The 18,784-nt window shown below is 39.3% G+C and overlaps 2 protein-coding genes across 4 annotated transcripts in view; both read right to left on the bottom strand.

Moving 5' to 3' along the window:
• med24 (mediator complex subunit 24) overlaps positions 1-4,273 on the bottom strand; it is a 10,565-nt gene extending 6,292 nt beyond the window's left edge. For 2 of the 3 annotated variants that reach the window (XM_017418256.3, XM_017418254.3), the window contains exons 1-12: positions 4,166-4,273; positions 3,304-3,457; positions 3,131-3,213; positions 2,997-3,035; positions 2,837-2,910; positions 2,359-2,582; positions 2,083-2,194; positions 1,820-1,970; positions 788-901; positions 596-649; positions 393-475; positions 158-244 (exon numbers count right to left, since the gene is read on the bottom strand). In XM_017418256.3, coding sequence (XP_017273745.1) covers positions 158-244; positions 393-475; positions 596-649; positions 788-901; positions 1,820-1,970; positions 2,083-2,194; positions 2,359-2,582; positions 2,837-2,910; positions 2,997-3,035; positions 3,131-3,213; positions 3,304-3,433 — 1,151 coding nt within the window. In that variant the 5' untranslated portion in view covers positions 3,434-3,457; positions 4,166-4,273. The remainder of the gene's footprint in view (positions 1-157; positions 245-392; positions 476-595; positions 650-787; positions 902-1,819; positions 1,971-2,082; positions 2,195-2,358; positions 2,583-2,836; positions 2,911-2,996; positions 3,036-3,130; positions 3,214-3,303; positions 3,458-4,165) is intronic. The other variant, XM_037981065.1, reaches the window with a different exon arrangement.
• Positions 4,274-9,322: 5,049 nt separating this feature from the next.
• kcnj12a (potassium inwardly rectifying channel subfamily J member 12a) lies at positions 9,323-14,098 on the bottom strand. Its single transcript, XM_017418372.3, has one exon. The coding sequence runs from the start codon at positions 13,953-13,955 to the stop codon at positions 12,645-12,647; it is 1,311 nt and encodes a 436-aa protein (XP_017273861.1). The 5' UTR covers positions 13,956-14,098; the 3' UTR covers positions 9,323-12,644.
• Positions 14,099-18,784: the final 4,686 nt, after the last annotated feature.

The following is an 18,784-nucleotide window of genomic DNA, read 5'->3' on the forward strand; positions in this document are numbered from 1 at the left end:
GGGGGGTGAGATAAGGAGAGATAGAAGTTGGGAGTTGGGGTTGGATGGAGGTGAGCCGTCTTAAATTTTGATCTTATTTTCACACAAAACATCAACATAGTGGTATCCCTGAATGTCCTGCATCATGCAAGCTTAATGATTTAGAAGGAATTCTCACCGTTTTGATGTGAGGTTCTCTGTATTTGAATCTGACAGCAGTCCGAGCTTGTTACACTCTTGTAAAAGCATGCCGAGGCAGTCACAACTATGAAAAGAATGACGAGACAAAATGATCTATGAAGCATTTCTGTTGTTGGCTTTCCAGGTACACAAGTGTTTGTTTTGTCTACAGTGTCTTAAGAAGAGACTAAACACAATAAAAGATCACTGGAGGACTCATTCTAAGCACTTACTTGCATCTTTGATCTGCTTTGTCCAACAGTGGTGTGAGCTTAAGTAAGTATTGAAAAGCAACATTTACATCCTCCATGAAATCCTAGAAAAAATATGTTGGAAATGTTTAGGGAGTAATAGTGAATCACAACACAAAAACACTATAATAATGATTCTACATGTTCGATCTTCTGATATAAAAGCATTGAGTCAAATATTTTACCTGTCCTTTATCACCCTGTGGATATTTCTTTAGTCTGAGCAGAACTTGTGGAATCTAAAACAAAGATAGTAAAATAAAACAGTTGTCAAGTGCTGATCGATGGCTACAGCTTAAAAAAGACAATAACAATAAAGAAGGAAAGACAGAGGAAAAGAAGACAGAAGCACAGGTCCTCTCAGAAACCAATCTCACTTTGAGGAAAGTGAAGGCGGTCCATTTCAGCTCTTCGGTGCCCTCTGGTGACTCGATCAGCCCCGTGAAACAAGCCTTCCATATCTCCAGGACAAAAAGAGGACCAGGAATATGCTAAAAAAAAAAAGAACCAACAAATGAGAACATGTACAGCTGCGCCATGTTCATTAAACTATCATCTTGACTGCATTGACTTTCATATAAGCAAGAAACAGAAATGCCATGTTTCCATTTCTTGCGCCACAGTTCGATGGTATCACCATCTTGCTATGAATGATTTAATTCTGAAATTGAACACCACAACACCAGGGTGGAAAAACTAGTTTTCAACAGCAGAAGAACAAGAAGAGCACAAGCAAACTTGGAGGATATATGTTAACCTGTGAATGTGCTTAAAGTACAATAATGGCATAAAATCAACAGTAATAAGACAATCAAAGCAATAATTGCAACTATTGTATGATAGCTATGGTGGAACAGCGGCATAATGGTTAGAGCTGTCACCTCCCAGCAGGAAGGTTGCAGGATTGCTTCTCGGCCTGGAGCCTGTCTGGGTGGAATTTACATATTCTCCCTGTGCATATGTGGGTTTACACCGGGTAGTCTGATTTCCTCCCACAGACCAAAAACATGCATGTTAGGTTAATTGGTAACTCTTCAAATTGCTTCAAGATGTGAGTTAGAGTGTGAATGGTTGTTTGTCTCGTTTGTTTCTATATGTCCCTGTGATGGACTGTAGACCTGTCCGGGGGTGTCCCCCACGTCTCAAACAGTGACTGCTGGAGATAGACACCAGCTCCGCATGACCCGGAATGGAGAAGAAAATGGATGGATGGATGGATGGATGGATGGATGATAGCTTACAACCCCACATGTGGGCAATACAACAAGGAAACTGACAAGTTTAAATAAAGGAAAAACATTTAGCCTAAAAAAATTATTTCATTAAAAACTGTGGCCATATTTTTTCCACACTGAAAGCCCTAGAAGCTACAGATATAATTCTATAGTTTTCTACAATTTAACAATTACCTGCATTCTTTTAATCATCATTAGCTGCTCAACCATTGGCTGTATCTCCCCAGTCAAATTCATGGTCCCCTCCAACATGATGAAGGCATGAACTGAAGGAAACGAGGCACGCACTGGCAGGTCACATTGTACTGAAAGCATCAGGGGAATACTGAGGGAAAAGAGCAGAGAAAATGCTCAAACAAGCTGGACTGTGATTGTCTTTCAGTTTAACCAGAATCCTGTAAGAGTTCATTGAATCAGTGTTATTGAGGAACCTATACCTTTTTACTAAAGACAAGCTTTCCTCTAAGTTGGTCCTTAGTGTTGGGTTAGGGATATTGCAGAGGCCTTCCGTCACTTTAAGCACTGCTTGTTCAACGTTGCTCCAGGAGCCTGCAGAAAAAGCAGCAGAAACACAGCCACTAAGATACTGTTGCCAGTCCAATTTGAAGTTTTAACAAAGAAATATGCTAAGTGTAGATAACCTTATACTACCACATCTTCTGATCTCCAATATGTATCATTCAAATCATCATGTATTTATTCAATTCTGACACCTTGATCCTCCAGCCGGGCGATGTGGACCAGAGCTCTGTTCTTGGTGCTGCTCATCAGGTTGTGAAGTCTTTCTTGGCATGCTTTGAGGCTGGCCTCTGTGCCGGCGGATGGACCCAGTTCCCTCAGCTTCTCGCAGTAAAACGCACAGCCCTGCAGCAGCCACACAACCACCCCAAGCAGGGCCCGACACAGGCCAATGCATTCCTCTGCTTTCCCATGACAGCTGAGGGAGTAAACAGACAAAAAGAAGAAGAGTCAGAGATTAGGTCAACTGCTAAGAAGCAGCACATTGTCTAAAAACAGGTATTTCATAATATTTTTCTTAGATGTGATAATGATTGGTAGTGATGAAATTAAAGCTTAAATTTATTTTTGCACGTTTTAACATTGTTGGAGCTTTAAATATCAAATCACGGTAACATATGTTGGGTGGTTAACGTGTTGCAGAACTAATATGGGGGTAATTATTGCACATACCTGAGACGATGACAGAACATGTCCATTATCTCCAACAATGACGTGACACATAGTTCCCGGGAAAAACCATCAAACTATTTTAAAACAGACACATTTGTGCAAAAGCTGCTGATTCTTGTACATCCCATAACATCATATTTGTAATTGATCATGAAATTACCTTGCTGATGGCTGTGAGCACGCTGGAATAAGACACCATCTAAGACAAGAGACAATAAGGTTTAAGATTTACTAAATGATGTTGGTGACTCTATGCAGCTACATGCTTTGTCTTTGCAACAATTCTTCTCTCACCTGTGAACTTATAGCATATTTGAGATACGACAAAATGAGTGGGTTGGGAGAGGGACCAATCATTGCCTGCTCCATTAAAGCCTCTGAAATGCACAAAGAACATTTAAAGCCACAGAAGAAACACCAGCGAAGTTAGCAGTGACATGTGAAGTCAAGTGAAACGTATCACAAACCTGCAAAGTTGAGGTAATCCCACGTTGCACCTTTAGGAAAGTTTTTCTTAATGTTGATAGCCCACTGGTAATCACTCCATCGTTCTTTCCACGCCTGCAGGATGGCTTGCTTCAAATTCACCACCTTCATTCTGGTAGGAATGAACGCACACGCCTGTCATAATAAAAACACAACAAGAATCTGACGTTAATTATTCTGAATAACTGCGGAAAAATTCACATTTCTGCGCCAAAGAATCAAAGCTTGATTGTAATCATTTCAAGTGGTCTAAATCATTAGGTAGGTAGGTACATTTATTTATATAGCACTTTTCAGCACAAGGCGACTCAAAGTGCTTAGTAGTTTTGCAGACAAGTCCCAAATAATCCAATTTAAAATAGGGTCTTTGCCAAAGTTGTCTGTTATGTGTCAACACAACACTGGTTCATCCCTTTAGATTGAAAGCCTTTGCCTCAATTATAGATAAAGTGACTTGATTAAAAACGTACCACTGTGAGAATGGTCAGATGTTGTAGTGAAAATACGTGGAGAGAGTGTAATCTGCATGTGAATCTAGTTTACATAAAATGTCAGCTTTAAAAGCTTAAACTTCACAATCTCTTTTTAAATTGATAAAGCTCCTCGTAGGAGAAGCGAAACGTCTTCATCTACAGAATAGAAGTCCAGTTGTTTTGTTTTTTTAACTTTTCTGTTTTTACCGGGGATGACTGAGAATTTGCACCTCCATTAGCATGTTAGCTGCTAGCTAGCGATGCCGTTAATTAGCTGGTTATATTTGTCTTGGAAAAATGTTAAAACCACACAATTATCACAGATAAAACATTTCTATTCATGCTTCATTTCTACAAAGATAAGACTTACCTAACTTTTTTATTTTTTTCAAAGCACAAACAATATTCTCTACATCCACCGTATGCCAACACAAGGGATGTATTTTTCTTCTTTTGACGTAAATGACGTAAGCGCCCATTGGTTAGTTTTCTACCTCTCAATATTCTCTCTTCTGATTGGTTGAAAATACTGAACCAACTTATGATTGGTTAACTGCTCAGTCACAGACTTGCAGCGCAGTGGTATCTTTTTGACACAAGAAGGCGCTCTTTACAAATTTACTACTTACACAACTTGGCTTTTTACTTCAAGAAGCAAAAAATTGTTTTCAGATGCTACTCTAAATGTGGAAAAGTGTATTATAATTGGTGTGGTTTGTTGTTGTTGTTGTTGTTTTACTTTTTGCCCCCATTTTTGTGTTTGGCTTATTGCTCTTTTAGCACCTTTCTTTTACAGGTTAAATGTGATACTGTTCTCTGTATCAAAAACAGCAAACTACCTCAGTGAATATTGTGCAGTGAATCTGCTACAACAAAGACCGTCATTCTGCTTGGTACTGTGAGGTCTGTGTCCTGGGACAGGACTAATGCCAGGCTGCAGGAAATGATCCATCTGTTTTGGTTGAAACAGACAAGTTTTGTAGGGATGATGTAGTTGTGGGCATGTATTTACGGAGAGGGGATCTTCTTACTTATAACTTTCACAAAGCGCTGCTAAACAAAGTCAAAATCTAGGGTCTCCCTAAAGGGGAAAAACAAAGGACTGTTGCTTCAACTCTGAGTTTTTTCTCACGACTTCACTTCTGGAAGCCCAATTTTAATGCCTTTAAAGTTTTCTAGGTGACATTTTCATGTATGTTTTCATTTTTCTGGCTTCTCTGGCTTACCTCTCTTTTGTTACTATTTCCATCCCACCTACCTTGATCAAACTGGGACAATTCCAACTTTTTCTAAAATATGGGTCAGTTTCGATATTAACAAACTGCATTAAAGAGCTTATATGGGTTTCTTTTTTCTAGATCTAACTGCTTATGCCCAGAGACAAGTTTTTTTATTTGACAGATTTGTATTTTATATAGGTAATTCAGCTGATTTGTTTGTTTGACTTGTTAACTAACCAATAAATCTTTATCCTCCTTTGTGGTGAGCACATAGAAGTAGAAGAGGGCAAACTTAAAATAACAGAAGCAGACTGAATTAATATTTCATATTTTATATTATTTATAGCCTATCTGTTACAGTTTGGTGATTCTGTTATTTTTCTTTCTTTTTTTTTCTTAGAGACACACTAAAGACCTTTAGACACACAGAGATGATTACCGCGAGCTGAGAGTCAGGAAATGAGAGTGGCCCCCCTCATGTCCTCTCAGGATTTCTATTTCTGAATCAGAGGAGACTGAGAGAAACCTGCTGCAGCTCAGAGAAGACGAGGCGCTAAGCATGTCAGCACTTTTAACGTCACACGTGGCTTCTCTCTAACTTGAAAGCTCTAAATGGCAGCATTGTTTATGAGGGCTCTGTAATTAATGTGGCAGCTATTGAACAAGATCAACCAAATTTACATTAACTTTAACATTTGACTGTAAACATGGCAAATCCACAGTGAACGTTTCAGGTGCATCTATGTGAACTATATAGAAAGGCTTCAAAACAGGGTACAGGTATTAAAAATACACAAATTGAAGGAAGAACGATGCCTGTGGTACCTGAGACCAGAATATGTTGTTTATTTCATTATTTCCACACGTTTTTCTAGCTGTGTCTTCAAAATGCTCTCTCTCTCCAAAGCCCGACAGCAGAGCAGACGAGGTGAGGATGAAATTCTGAACAATGATATGGGGCCATCAAGCAAAGGCCTCCGTCTGTGCTTTCTGGAAAAAAAAAATGTCTGTGTACATTTATATTACCTTTGATGTGCACTTAGGTGCTGTTCACAGCTAACCAGTGGGCTTTTTACACAATACAACAAGCGTGGGTTGTAGGACAAGGCTGTTGCGTGTGTTTTTGGGCAACAGACTACAAAACATGGCTCAGTCGTTGGCTAAATGCCCGTCTCGCTTTGGGATCGAAAAAAGTTCAGTTTGTACTATTTGTATCAACCCGATGGCACCTACAGTTGCATTTATTTTCATTTTTGTTACGCACTTTCAGTCTGTATCTCTTTAAAGAAAAATTATATTGATGCTTCACTTCAGTAATGCAACATGGCAGCTATCCCTATTTACCTTAATACACTGGTTCAAATCTTTTGAAGTGTTGTTCTGTGGAAAAGCTATGAACAGTGAATAGCTTACCTGTTGTAGATAGTTCTTTTAATGAGTTTGGAGAAATAGTCTAATTCGGACCAGATTAATGAGCTAACTGTTAGTCCAAACAGGACCAAGATCAAAGTGGATTGCTGCCATCTTAAACTAACTCCTGTCTCAAAGAAAATTATAACTGTTCGTGTGAAAACTATTTTATAAACCTTTACATTAATACCAATTTTGCATTACATAGCTATTTACATAGAAGTCTTTGGTTGTTTGCAATCACATCTGGTGTAGACGAGGTCACTTCAGGTGGGAATTTCTTGTTATTTCTGCTGGAATAACCATGTAATTAAAAGCTGACAATAGTGTAAAGGTTTATAAAAAACATACACATGAACTGGCATGATATCTTTGAGACTGAAGTTGTTTTTATGATGACAGCTATCCCCTTTGGTCTTGGGCCCTGCTTAGCTCGTCATTCTGAAACTAAACTCTAAACACTATTTCTCCCAAAATGAGGTGTTTAAAGAGCCACATGCAACAGGTGAGATATTAACTGTTCGTTACCTTTCTACAGAAATCCACTTCAAAAGATCTGAGATTAATTTCTTGTCATAATGTTCTCTGGCCAGACGGAGTCATATGGGATTAAAACAGATTTCAGACCCCTCTGACTATCACCGATGGAGTGATAGGCGTGCATACAGCCGCAGTAGAGTGTCACATGTGGTTTGACACTAAAGAGCTTTACGTATAAGTCTGTTTAAGTTTCATTTCCCCTCAGTTTATCGTCACCAGCGGTCTAAGCTACAGGGAGATTCTTCAAGGGTCAATTGAAACAAACTCATTTATGCTGGTTTGTAAAGATCCTGGCCATGCCACTCCTCTGAAAACCTCTTATAAATACAAGGATTGTCAGAAAGCATCATAGGTGTGATGGGTTTTGCCTTAGATGATGTGAGTGCAGACCTCAGCTGGCACGATCAACCGTTCACTGGGAGTCACAGAAGGGACGTTCCCCGGGGGATCCAGGGCTTCAGCTTTACTGTTATGCAATCTGGACAATATCTTGGTGATGCAAAATAATAACATCTATCTGTCTGCTTTCAGCATCCGTGTTGGTCTTTAAAGGATGTGTCTGGTTTGTTTTGCAGCTGCAAGCTTTTTTTTTCTTCTTCTTCTCCTATTTGTCCAGCGGGTTACATGGCAACAGTCTCCATATGGTAATTAATAGGTTTTACTTGGAGAAGCCATGATGTGTGATGGGAGTCTGGTGCATCGGTGGCAGTCATAGCTGTTTCTCTTTCTTCTACACAAAGTACATATCTTAAGAAGAGTTCATCAGGATTGTAATTGCTGATTAAAGTAATGGAAGTGATACTCTTGACGTAATAGTCACGTGTTTGGGATTATAAGAAACGTCTCACTTGCAGGGGTGATTATAACGGCATGCCCTTAATTATCTACGACCTCTTGATGTCTAATCCCACTATAAAGCACACCAGTTTGACATTACAGCGCTCATAGGACGGCCCCCCTCTCAGAGCTGAGTCTAATTTCTCCCCTTGTATTGTTTGAAAAAGAAAAGCTTTTATGCTGGCGTTGCATTAGGAGCTCGTTAAAGCTGTCCACCTCTAATTCTGAAGGTTTTACTGTCATCCTGGGCGACATTAGGCCACAAAACCCTGACGTGCACGGGCCAGCTCACGTTACATAATCATTGGCAAAAAGCCCCTGGGATTTCAGTGTTAGTTAGTGCTGAGTTCCAACGCCTGAGCTCAGCAAAACCAGTGGCTAGCGAGTGAATCCTGCACCCGTCAGTCACTGTGAGCGCTGAGTCACATCAATCTGAATTATTCAGAAAAAAAAAAAATATATATACACATCAGGGCCACTGGCCACACACATTTATTTATTCTTTATGAAAAGAGGATTGTCACGGCTGGCTTCAGTGAACCCGAGCTGTTACTTTTAGCTCTGCTGCTGGAGAAGATTTGATTTGATCCACAGGAGATTGTTTCAAGCATTAAAGGGTTAGTTCAGCTACTCTGAAGTGGGCCCTCTGTGGAAAGGTTTTAAACAATTAATATCTTACCAGCTGTAGATAGCTCTTTGAATGGCCTAAGTTATAAAAAAAAAAGCTTAATTCTGATTGAATTAACGAGCAAATGACTAGTCTGAAAAGAACTCCAGTCTCAAACGTGTCATAGAGGTTAACGTGAAAGCTATTTTAGAGTTTTATCTTGCATCACAGTATGTGTTTATTTTAGCAGATATATTGTAAAATTTATGTTGAAAATGACCCAGGCTGCACCCAAAGCGCTAGAGCTAGCTGCTGCTGTTATTTGCACTTGCAAATAACTATAGAATTCTGAGTTGCTGTCAAAGACAGCACCAATCAACTAGCCTTTAGCTCATGAATCTGGTCAGAATTAAACTGTTTCTCCAAACTGAGGTCATTCAAAGAGCTGTGCTCAACAGGTAGGATATTATTGTTTATAACCTTTCTACAGAACAACACTTCAAAGGATCTGAACTATCCCTTTAAGGTTTTTCTCCTGTGTGTTCTCTCCAGCTTCAGGCATCTTCACTCGTTCGACGGAGCCAAAACTCTCCTCACTCCGCTGATTGTTCATGTGTCGCTGTGATTAATTGATGAGCCGTCTTGAATCCGGATCCAGGAAGTCGTCTGACTGCGTTGACATGAAGCTCAGTCAGCCCTCCTGCTGACACATTCCCTCAATTACCACTTTTTTTTCACGTCAGACCAAACCTGAAGTCCAGATCTGAAACTCGAAAAGCAACCCTGACCGTCGGACCTCATTCATCATAAAACACAGTAGTCTTTTGGTTTTTTTCTCAGTAAGTTTTTTAAAATTTATTAATTAAAATGACTTTCAAAGAAAATCAAATGCCCAGTAGACATTTCGCTGGACATAGGAAGACTTCTACAGAGGTCAAAGGTGATTTTGTCCCCAATCATCCCTTTAAGAGAAATACCTGTTTAATTATTCGCTTCTGTGCAGAAAATAAAGATCAGAAATTAAACAGTTGATAGAAATAATAAATCTATCTTTCAGTGGTCTCCATAATGATTTCATTTGAATATACTCTGTAAAAACAGATAAATATTTATTGCTGTTTTCTATCAAAAAGAACCTTATATAAAAATAAGCTGGCTTGTTCAGCTGTGCTGCTCCTTAAGATCATTTTGATAAGAGAACTATTCTTTTTAACTAAATAAACTTTTATACTTCGCTAAAACATTTGAGCTTGCTTCTTTTTTAAGGGCGCAACATCGAGGCTAAAACCATCCTTGAAAAACATTAAGTAGAAATGTTTGGGTTGTGCAGTTCTTGACTCTTTACCTTCACTTTCACTGAACCTTTGTGAAGATGTGCAAATATCATTTTGTGCACACAGCCTTCTCAGAAGTTAATGTGCACATTACATGGTTAAGGTTGGGTGAAGAAAGCCTCAATTATCAGAAAAATATTGATCTATAGTTTTCTACATCCTGTGACGTTCTTAAGGAGCAACATATAACTATCATAGTCAAACATAATGTAATTATTTGTAAAATATTAGTCATTGTGACCAACATAGCAACCATTTTATGATTCTCTTCTTTTCTCCCCATTTCCGTATTCCATTAGTCTTGTTCTGTACACATATTTTCTCCTTTATGTGTAAAATCGAACTAAAATCGTTTCGTAGGAACAGGAGGTTCATCTTAACAAACTGGACATGATGGATGTTCCTACAAACATGACTGAGTGTTAAATTCTGAGCAGACATCTGGACAAAACCAAAAAAAAGTTTTCATGCGTAACAAATTTGTGTTAAACTTTTGTTAAATTCAATTAAACTGCTTTGGCTCTATGATTTATTTCATTAGGGGCATTTTCAGTTCCATGCTGGAGCTTAAATTAAAACAATGCTGCTCATTTCATCAAGATTAGATCAGCTGGTTTTGAAAGATCATTGTGGGAAAAGTACTGTTGAAGCTTAAACGTGGGATTCTTTGCTACTTTGGTATCAAATATGCAAATCATAACTTTTAACATAGAAAAAAAAAAGATGCTGTGATCATTCCCTTCAGAACGCTCTTTGGATTTGTAAATAGGTTTTGTTTAATGCAGGAAAAAAATATGTTTTTATAAATGGACTGGTAAAATGTGTGCTTTACTGATTATTGCTTCAGTTCAGACCTCACTACAGCAGAATCATATTTCTAAACTGCATGTCAACGTCTGGAGCGTGTAAAGTTTGCATTAGAAAGAATCAACTGTAAAACAAGAAGAGATGCAATTTTTTTTGTTTTGTTTTTCTGTTGCCTGTGTGTCAACTATGAAAGCCGAGAGCAGTCGTGCTAAAATAAAAAAATACATTTTTATGGCATTATCTGGAAATAACAAGTCATTTATCTCATTGTCCTGTAATAAAGAATCTCGTTTTGTAGTGATAATAGGTTATTATCAAATGATCTCAAAATAACAAAACTTCTTTTTTTTTTTATAAGAAATCAAGACAGTCATGATAGCAACTGATATTTGCCAGAGTTACACAGGTAAAAATGGCTATAAAACAAGAACCACTTATTTTCAGACTGTAATCTTCTAGTGGTCATGAGAAAACAAAGCTTGTTTTTTTCAAGATAACATGAAGTTAACTTTAGAAAACTAAAGACTAAATTATCCAGATATCAAGATCAAACATGTCCGCTTATTGTGAGATAATAAAATAGTTAACTCATGATCTCCAGAAAATTCCTAAAAAAATAGACGTAGGCATGGCTGTTCTTGGCATCCATACTTCACTGGTTCTAGTCTAATAGATACATTTATAAATAATGTGATAACAGACATTTTAATCAGTCCTAATTATAGTTTATTGAGAGCTGGACTTCTTATAATTATACATCAGGTTGGTAGATTTTAACATCCTAAATGTGACTTAAATAAAAAATCAGGACTTGTTGCTGTTCAGTTTCTGTTAATATTTTTGGGCTGTTTTAAAAGTGTTGTGACTATCTTATTAGATTAGTGCCTTTTGACTAAAATAATTTTATTGTTCTTTCATTCTTCTAATCTTCCCTTGTATTATTTTAGGAAATTTGAGACAACAGCTACTCTTGGAAACTGACTTTACAATTTTTGTCTCTAAGCACAGGTTATCGATTAAAGCTTTGTTCTTACACATTTCTGTTCCATACAGCTCTCAATAAGATGTTTACCCTGATATGGGTAATAAATGCATAGATTTATATTTAAAGAGAACAAATATAAAGTGTGATCAGTTTGTCTCCATTTTAATTGAGAATAAAGTGATTTTAAGACTACCAGTGTATGAATTTGAGTCTAACTTATTTAGTTTGATGCCTTACAAATGTAGCGTTACATTTGTTTGTGAGTTTATAAAGCACATTTATTCTTTTATTACCTTTATCAGTATGAACCTGGAAGATGCAGTCTTGTATTTAGGTTGTCTGTGCATCAGTTGTGTTTCAGTTTTCTACGTAATCTTCGATGTTGATGATTTCTAAGAGGCATTAAGTGATCAGAAATAGAGAGTTCTTGCAGTTTCATTGCTGCTGTTGAATACATTCCTCATAATATTCAAAGTGCAGTTCATTTTGCCTACTTTCTCTCTGTTAACTTTAGTTTTTGGGACATACTAAATATTATACCAAAGCTGTTAAGCTGCGCTTTTCTTTCTAAGTGGCTCGTGGTCAGATGTTTGATCATGGCTCGTTGTGTCTGAATGCTGCAGCGCGTTGCTTTGTGTTTGTTCGGCAAATTACCAGCGGTGCCAGCCGGCCCTAAGAATGATCACACTGCCATTCGTGTCCAGAAAAACAGCAGCTTCTGCTTATCAGAGGTGCTTGTTGAAACTGAAACTGCACACAAAACAGCTTACCTAGGAAATGTATTTACACCTAAGACTTATTATAAGGTTCTGTCATAAAAAGTGTTGCTGATTTATAGCATTAAACACTCTTAACTCAAAATGACCAAGTGAAAACATTCAAGTTTTTGTGTAGGAAGAAGGTCTTTCTTTAGCTTTTTCCTTGATCGTAGACATTCCTCACCAACATTTCTAAGCTGTGCATCTTTTGCTTTCCCCCCATTTATTAAGCAATGTTCCTTTTTCTTTTAAATTTATTTTCTATATTCTTCCTATGGCACTTTGCATTGTTCTGCATTTTACTCTTGAATACAGTTATTCAACTCTGACACTTGGTCAGCAGGTCGGGGGTCATATTTCCGACTCTCTACGGTATGATCTTTGATCAATCGCCCTGGTCGCCTGTAAGCGTTCAAACTCATGTCGGCTGTTCCTGTCTGGACTGAGGTTCGCCAGCGCCCTGCTCCCACCACCTAAGTCTTCCTCCTCTTCCTCCTCGTCATCCCGATTGAGGAAGGCCAGCTCGTTCTCGTAGCAGAAGGTATTAGAGCTGGGGACTAGGAACTTGTTCTCCACCATTTCCTTGGCACTGCAGCGCGGGGTGGACGGGACCTCGTAGGTTTTGTGAAAGTGAGAATAATCCACCTTGTACAGGTTCTTCTCCTCGAACAGGACCGGCTCAAACCTGTGACCCCAAAGGATCTCAGAAGCCAGGTAGGAGCTGCGAGCCTGCGTGGTCATGGCGGTTGCTTCGACCATCCCTTCCAGGATGACAACAATCTCAAAGTCTGACGTCTCCAAGTCCTGTTTGCTGATCCCAAAAAGAGGGCTCTCCTCATCTATCTCATGGAGAATTGTTATGGGTGAAACTAAGAAAATCCTGTCCAATCCTTTGTCGAAACCTACATTGATGTCTATCTGATCCAGAGGGATATATTCTCCCTCATCAGTTATTCGAGGTTTGATAAGCTGTGCTCTTACGTGGGCCTCTACTATGTGGCTCTTACGAAGATTCCCAATCCTCCACATGAGACACAGCTTTCCATCCCGCATGGCAATGACAGCATTGTGGCTAAACAAGAGTGTTTGTGCTCGCTTCTTCGGTCTTGCCATTTTCGCCATGATGGCGCCAATCATGAAACAGTCGATGATACAGCCCACGATCGACTGAAAGACCACCATGAAGACGGCCACTGGGCACTCCTCAGTCACACAGCGGTAGCCATAACCTATAGTAGACTGTGTTTCAATGGAGAATAGAAAGGCAGCCACAAATCCATTGACCTGTAGGACGCAGGGAGTGAAGTTATCATCTCCAGCTGGGTTGTCCAGATCTCCATGTAGCAAAGCAATGACCCAAAAGGCTAACCCGAAGGCCAGCCAGGAGATAACGAACACAAGACTGAAGACCACCAGCATCCATCGCCAGCGAATGTCAACACAGGTAGTGAAGATGTCAGCCATGTAGCGCTGCGACTTGTCGTCCATATTGGCAAACTGCACATTGCACTGGCCGTTCTTCTTCACAAAGCGGTTGCGGCACTTTCGGCGTGTGTGGATCTTGCCGTTGCCAAAGCCGTTCATGCCATGCATGGTAGTGAGGCGGAGCCCCTCTTCCTCGGACGACACAATGCTGTAGCGGTTGATTCGTCCCACACTCATGCTCTTTACGTCGCCTCCAGCTGCAGAACTTGAGGTGGACAACTTGAGGGTGCGTGATCAGGGCCCCTCACAGCTTGATTCCTGGCTAAGCTGCATTTCAGTGCCTCATTTAGGCAGCAGGGTGGGAGCTCTGTGGGTGAATCCAGTCCCTGCAGAGAGTGTCAGGAAAGAACGCGTGTGAGCGACATGATGGTCAAGTCACACTATACACTCAATTTACAAACATCACCAAAAAAAAACACCTAATCATCCTTAGCAAACACAATGAATTTTACAGCTACTGAGCTAAGCTTTTTATGTGCCAGTAAATGTGAATCGTTCCCACCTAAAGCTGCTCTATATCACACCAAATAATGCGTAAATTATCTTATTGTAAAACTGTGGCATGAAAGGTGATCAGTGACACGTATTCCTTTAAGGAATACCAGGCCTTTAATTAAATAAAAGCATTTTAGTTGAATATTCAGGGTTGATTATTTTAATAAACACTGTTTCCACATTTTAATGCCTGTTGGTCTTGACCATCATGGATCGCTGTTACCCGAAAACATCTCCAATCTCAAAAAATTCACAGTATTTCATCCAAATTGCTGCAGCAGCAGATAGTTGTAGCTCTTCCACAGCAGCTGGAGTAATTTCTAATAAAGATATCATAATAATCTTCCTGGAAAAAATATGTAATGCTAACTATCAGATTTGTAAAATAGTGTTCACATGAACCGCTATGAAATGTTTGATACTGGAGTTTTAAGACAGCAGAAAGTCACTTTGGCGCTGCTCATCAGTCTGATCAGAACTAGTCCCTATGTTCCCAAAAGGTGAGAGGTTATTTGTTCACAACCTTTCCACAGAACCCCACTTCAAAAGATTTGAATAATACCTTGGAGTGTTTGTATTAATAGATCCTGTTCCTTTGGTTACTTCACACTTCTTCTAGTTTCTATTTTGCTCTTTTTAGTCATCAAGACACTAAAAACTGAACTCAAGGGTCCTCCCGCTTTTAATGTCAGCTAAGTAAATGAAGAGCTCCCCTCACAGCCCAGCATCTTGTATCAAACACCTTTTCCTGTGTATGTTTTTTAGAATAAAGAAAGTTTAAGATTAATTAATTTCCTATTAAACGCTGAATACGATTCAGTAAAAACTTTGACCACAGTGAGAGCCACTTCTCATGTTAGGCTTGTTTTTTTATTTTTATTTTAAGCCTATCATAAATCAGGATGGCTGTCACTTGTTAATTTTCAGCATGTCTCGGTCATATTTCTAGGCAGTCAGCAGAATGCTGTGCAGTCATCACACATCTAACAGACAAGCTGTGCTCCTGATCTGTCCTCTCGTGGCCCAAGTTTACCACTATCCTGTCTTTGGTGGTTTGATATTAGCGGGAACATAGAGGAGGTTGCGTGCATTTGAACTCCTCGGGGACTTGTGTGTCTGCCACTGATTCATCAGACATGCACCTCCAGATGCTGCATACAGAGATGGAGAGAGGACTCTATTTATTTGACCCCATTCTGTACAATTTGCAGTGTTATTAATCATGCTGCGAGGAAACTGTAAAATTATCCCTCCTTTCCTTGGTGTTCATACTAGCAGAGAGTAGATTTCTCAGTCATCTAATGTTCTGTGTTATCTGTAATTACATACTAGAGCTTTAGCTCACAGAAATACAACCAGTGTGTCCAAACATTTTAGTTTGAAATTAGTGGATTACATCAGGACATCTTTCAGATCATATCCTCGGCCAGGCAGGAGATCATCTGACCTGTGTGCTGCATGCTCAGCTCTGGGGTCAAGAAGTTTTACTCATGGGAGCTGGACTTGGACCCCCCCAGGGTGCAGGCAGCTCCGATCTTTTAGCCACATCCAATGCCTGTCTGATTTGGACCCTAAAGACTCCGCAGTTCACTCATGTGCGCTCCAAAATCCCGAGGGTCCGCCCGTCTGCCACACACTAAATCCCCTATTCACTCGCACCCTTTCAGGTGGAAGTTCTCCTGATCCGGAGTCAGTTCTTAAAATTGTCCCTCAGGATCGAACACATACCCACATCAGGGAAACGTGCTGAAGCTAAATCTGCTATTTTTACCCTTCCAAAGGCGTTTTGACAATAAAACACTGCACCCCCGTAGGAGGAAACAGCTGCTGGCGCTAAAAATAGGACTCCTGTTAACTTTGTGAAACAGAATTGTCTCACTCTCTCTAATTATGAAAACATGTGACTTTTACTCAGTCAGATTGAGTAAACTTGGATTACACACAGGAGTAGGTGGGCTCTGTTATATTACAGACAGCAAAAACACATAGCTACTACACCGACCGTGTTACATAACTAAAACTAATAATGAGCCTCAACCGTGTTTCTGTTTGTTATGTTTTACATCCCAGAGTCCACGCTGCAGGCATGACATGAGCAGACCTACATGGAGCTAGGTCTTCTCATCATACTGCAGTCGTGCAGAGTCAAGTGTCCAGTCGGCTTGTCAAACCAAAGTAAAAATCTTGGAGTGATTAGACACAGAGTGATCAGTCAGAAAGGCTTTTCTGTAGCTGAACATGCAAAGCTCCACAAATCAGATTGTTCCTCAGAGAGGTTGGGCGTGTGTGGTACATTCAGTTCTTATTAAACCTTTATTACAGTATTAATATTATGGATTTGTAACATTAAAAATGATGTAGAATTAAATCTGCACGATTCTACGATATTTGACCACTAAATAACTATAAATCTTAAGTTGGTTCAAATATTAATTAGCTAATTAAATTTGTCAAAGAGGTACTTTTTTCGAGTTTTTTAGCCAACCTAAAATGACAGTTAGCTCTGAAGTGCGGTTCTGTGGAAAGGTTGTGAACAGTTATTATCTTACCTGTTGCAGGTGGCTGTTTAAATGCCTCAATTTAGAGAAATTAGAGTTTAAATCTGACTGGATTGATGAGCTAATGGCTAGTCTGAGTAGAGCCAGTTTTAAACTACTCCAATCTCAAAGATGCCACTGTGGTTCATGTGAGCTCTATTTTATAAACCTTTAGATTACTAACAGTTTTGCATTACAGGGTTATTTGCACAGAATTATATGGATATTTACAATCGAAACTAGTAGTAGCAGCAACTAGCTGTACCACTTCTGGTGTACTTTCCATAAGAACATTATCAAATCTTTACTAAAATATTTGTACTGTATAATATGAAACTGATGGCAATGTAAAGGTTAATAAAATAGTATATTTGTGATGCTGCCATAAAAACAGGAAGCATGCTCATAAAGCTGACTGTAAAATTGAAACACATGAATCACCACCAATAAAGAATATCACAGATAACACGGAACAGGTGGTTTCGATTCACCTAAAACCAACAATGAACAGAGAGCAGCAGCTACCTGTCAGCTTCATAAGGGTGTCATGACAGTTTGTATCACGTGTCAGTCCTCAAGGTTCCAATTAACTTTTGGTGCTGGGCTAACAAGTGCTTTTTTTAAATTTTTTTTATTTTTGGATTGTGACGTTGTTAATTTGTAACAGTGACATCTCACTTCCAAATAAATTTCCAGTGCACTAATCACAGACAAGCGTGAGTAAACGTGCACACCAGAAAGTGATTTGCACTCTGCTTCTCGAGTGCTTGAAAAGCCTTCTGTGACCCCCCCTTGGGCTGTTCTTAGGAGTGTAGACGATAAGCTTTCTGCTGATTAGGATGAATGGAGTAAATAATTGGATGTCCAAAATAATGGAAGGGATTGGGAAGAACAATGAAGCCTTGTGGGAGAGGATACTTCATCTCAAAGAAGCACGCAGGAAACCGAGCTGTGGAGGATCTACCATCCCAGCCCACCTCCCACGGCCATTGTGAAGGACTGTCAGAGGCTCAGGTGTCACTTTATTCTCCTATAGCTCACCATGTGGAACTCACCTGGTTTCAAGTGACCTCAAAGTATTTTCCTATTAAATGCAACACCGTGTTAAGATACAGAACTATTGCATGGCTGGAAATATGTTGAAGAGTCTTCATCAGCTTGTTGGATTTAATGTACAGCAGAGTAATAAAACTTTATAGAATACACAAGCAAAACCAGAGCCGACTTCTTACGTTTTCATGACTGATGGTTTACTTTGTGGAACATCTTTTTATACCAGCTTCACCTGTAGCCAAACACCTGGTTCCCAAACTCAGAAAGACTGAATCACCCACAGGCACTCTGAATTTTTAGTTTTAAAGGGACTGTTCACACTTTTTAAACTGGAGCTCTGAACGATTGAGAACAATTATTGTCTTATCTTTTTTTAAGTAGCTTTTTAAACGACTCCAATTTGGAAAGGTAGACTTTATTTCTGACCGAACTGATGAGCTAACAGCTAGTAAGAGCATGACTATAACCAAAGTGGAGAGCAGGCTATTTCATTAAGCTTTCCATGGCTGTCAGTTTTGCAGTACAAGCGTATTCAGACACAGGAAATATAATATTCCTGCAGGAAGTGCTCTCAGGCTGGGAACGCTACAGCATCATTATATTATTAGATGCAAATAACCACACAACTCAAAAATGACTGTGATGCAGAAGGCTAATAAAATAATGAAAACATGAACAGCTGTGAAATATTTAGAATTGGACTTGCTTTAAAAGGGTGGGAATCCATTTTGAATTTGGCCTCACTTGGACTAGTCGTTAGCGTGACAGTCTGGTCAGAATTAAACTCTGTTCCTCCAAGCTGAGGTCGTTCCAAAAGCTTTCTACAACAGGTAAGACATTACCTGTTCGTATCCTTTCCACAGAACCCTCCTTTAAAAGAACTGAACTATTGTTTTAAGTGACACTGGTTAGTTAAAGCTT

This window comes from Kryptolebias marmoratus, linkage group LG17 (assembly GCF_001649575.2).
Source record: "Kryptolebias marmoratus isolate JLee-2015 linkage group LG17, ASM164957v2, whole genome shotgun sequence".
Lineage (NCBI taxonomy): Eukaryota > Metazoa > Chordata > Actinopteri > Cyprinodontiformes > Rivulidae > Kryptolebias > Kryptolebias marmoratus.

Coding starts and splice junctions, on each gene's coding strand:
- kcnj12a (XM_017418372.3), bottom strand. CDS start 13,955: ATGAGTGTGGGACGAATCAACCGCTACAGCATTGTGTCGTCCGAGGAA.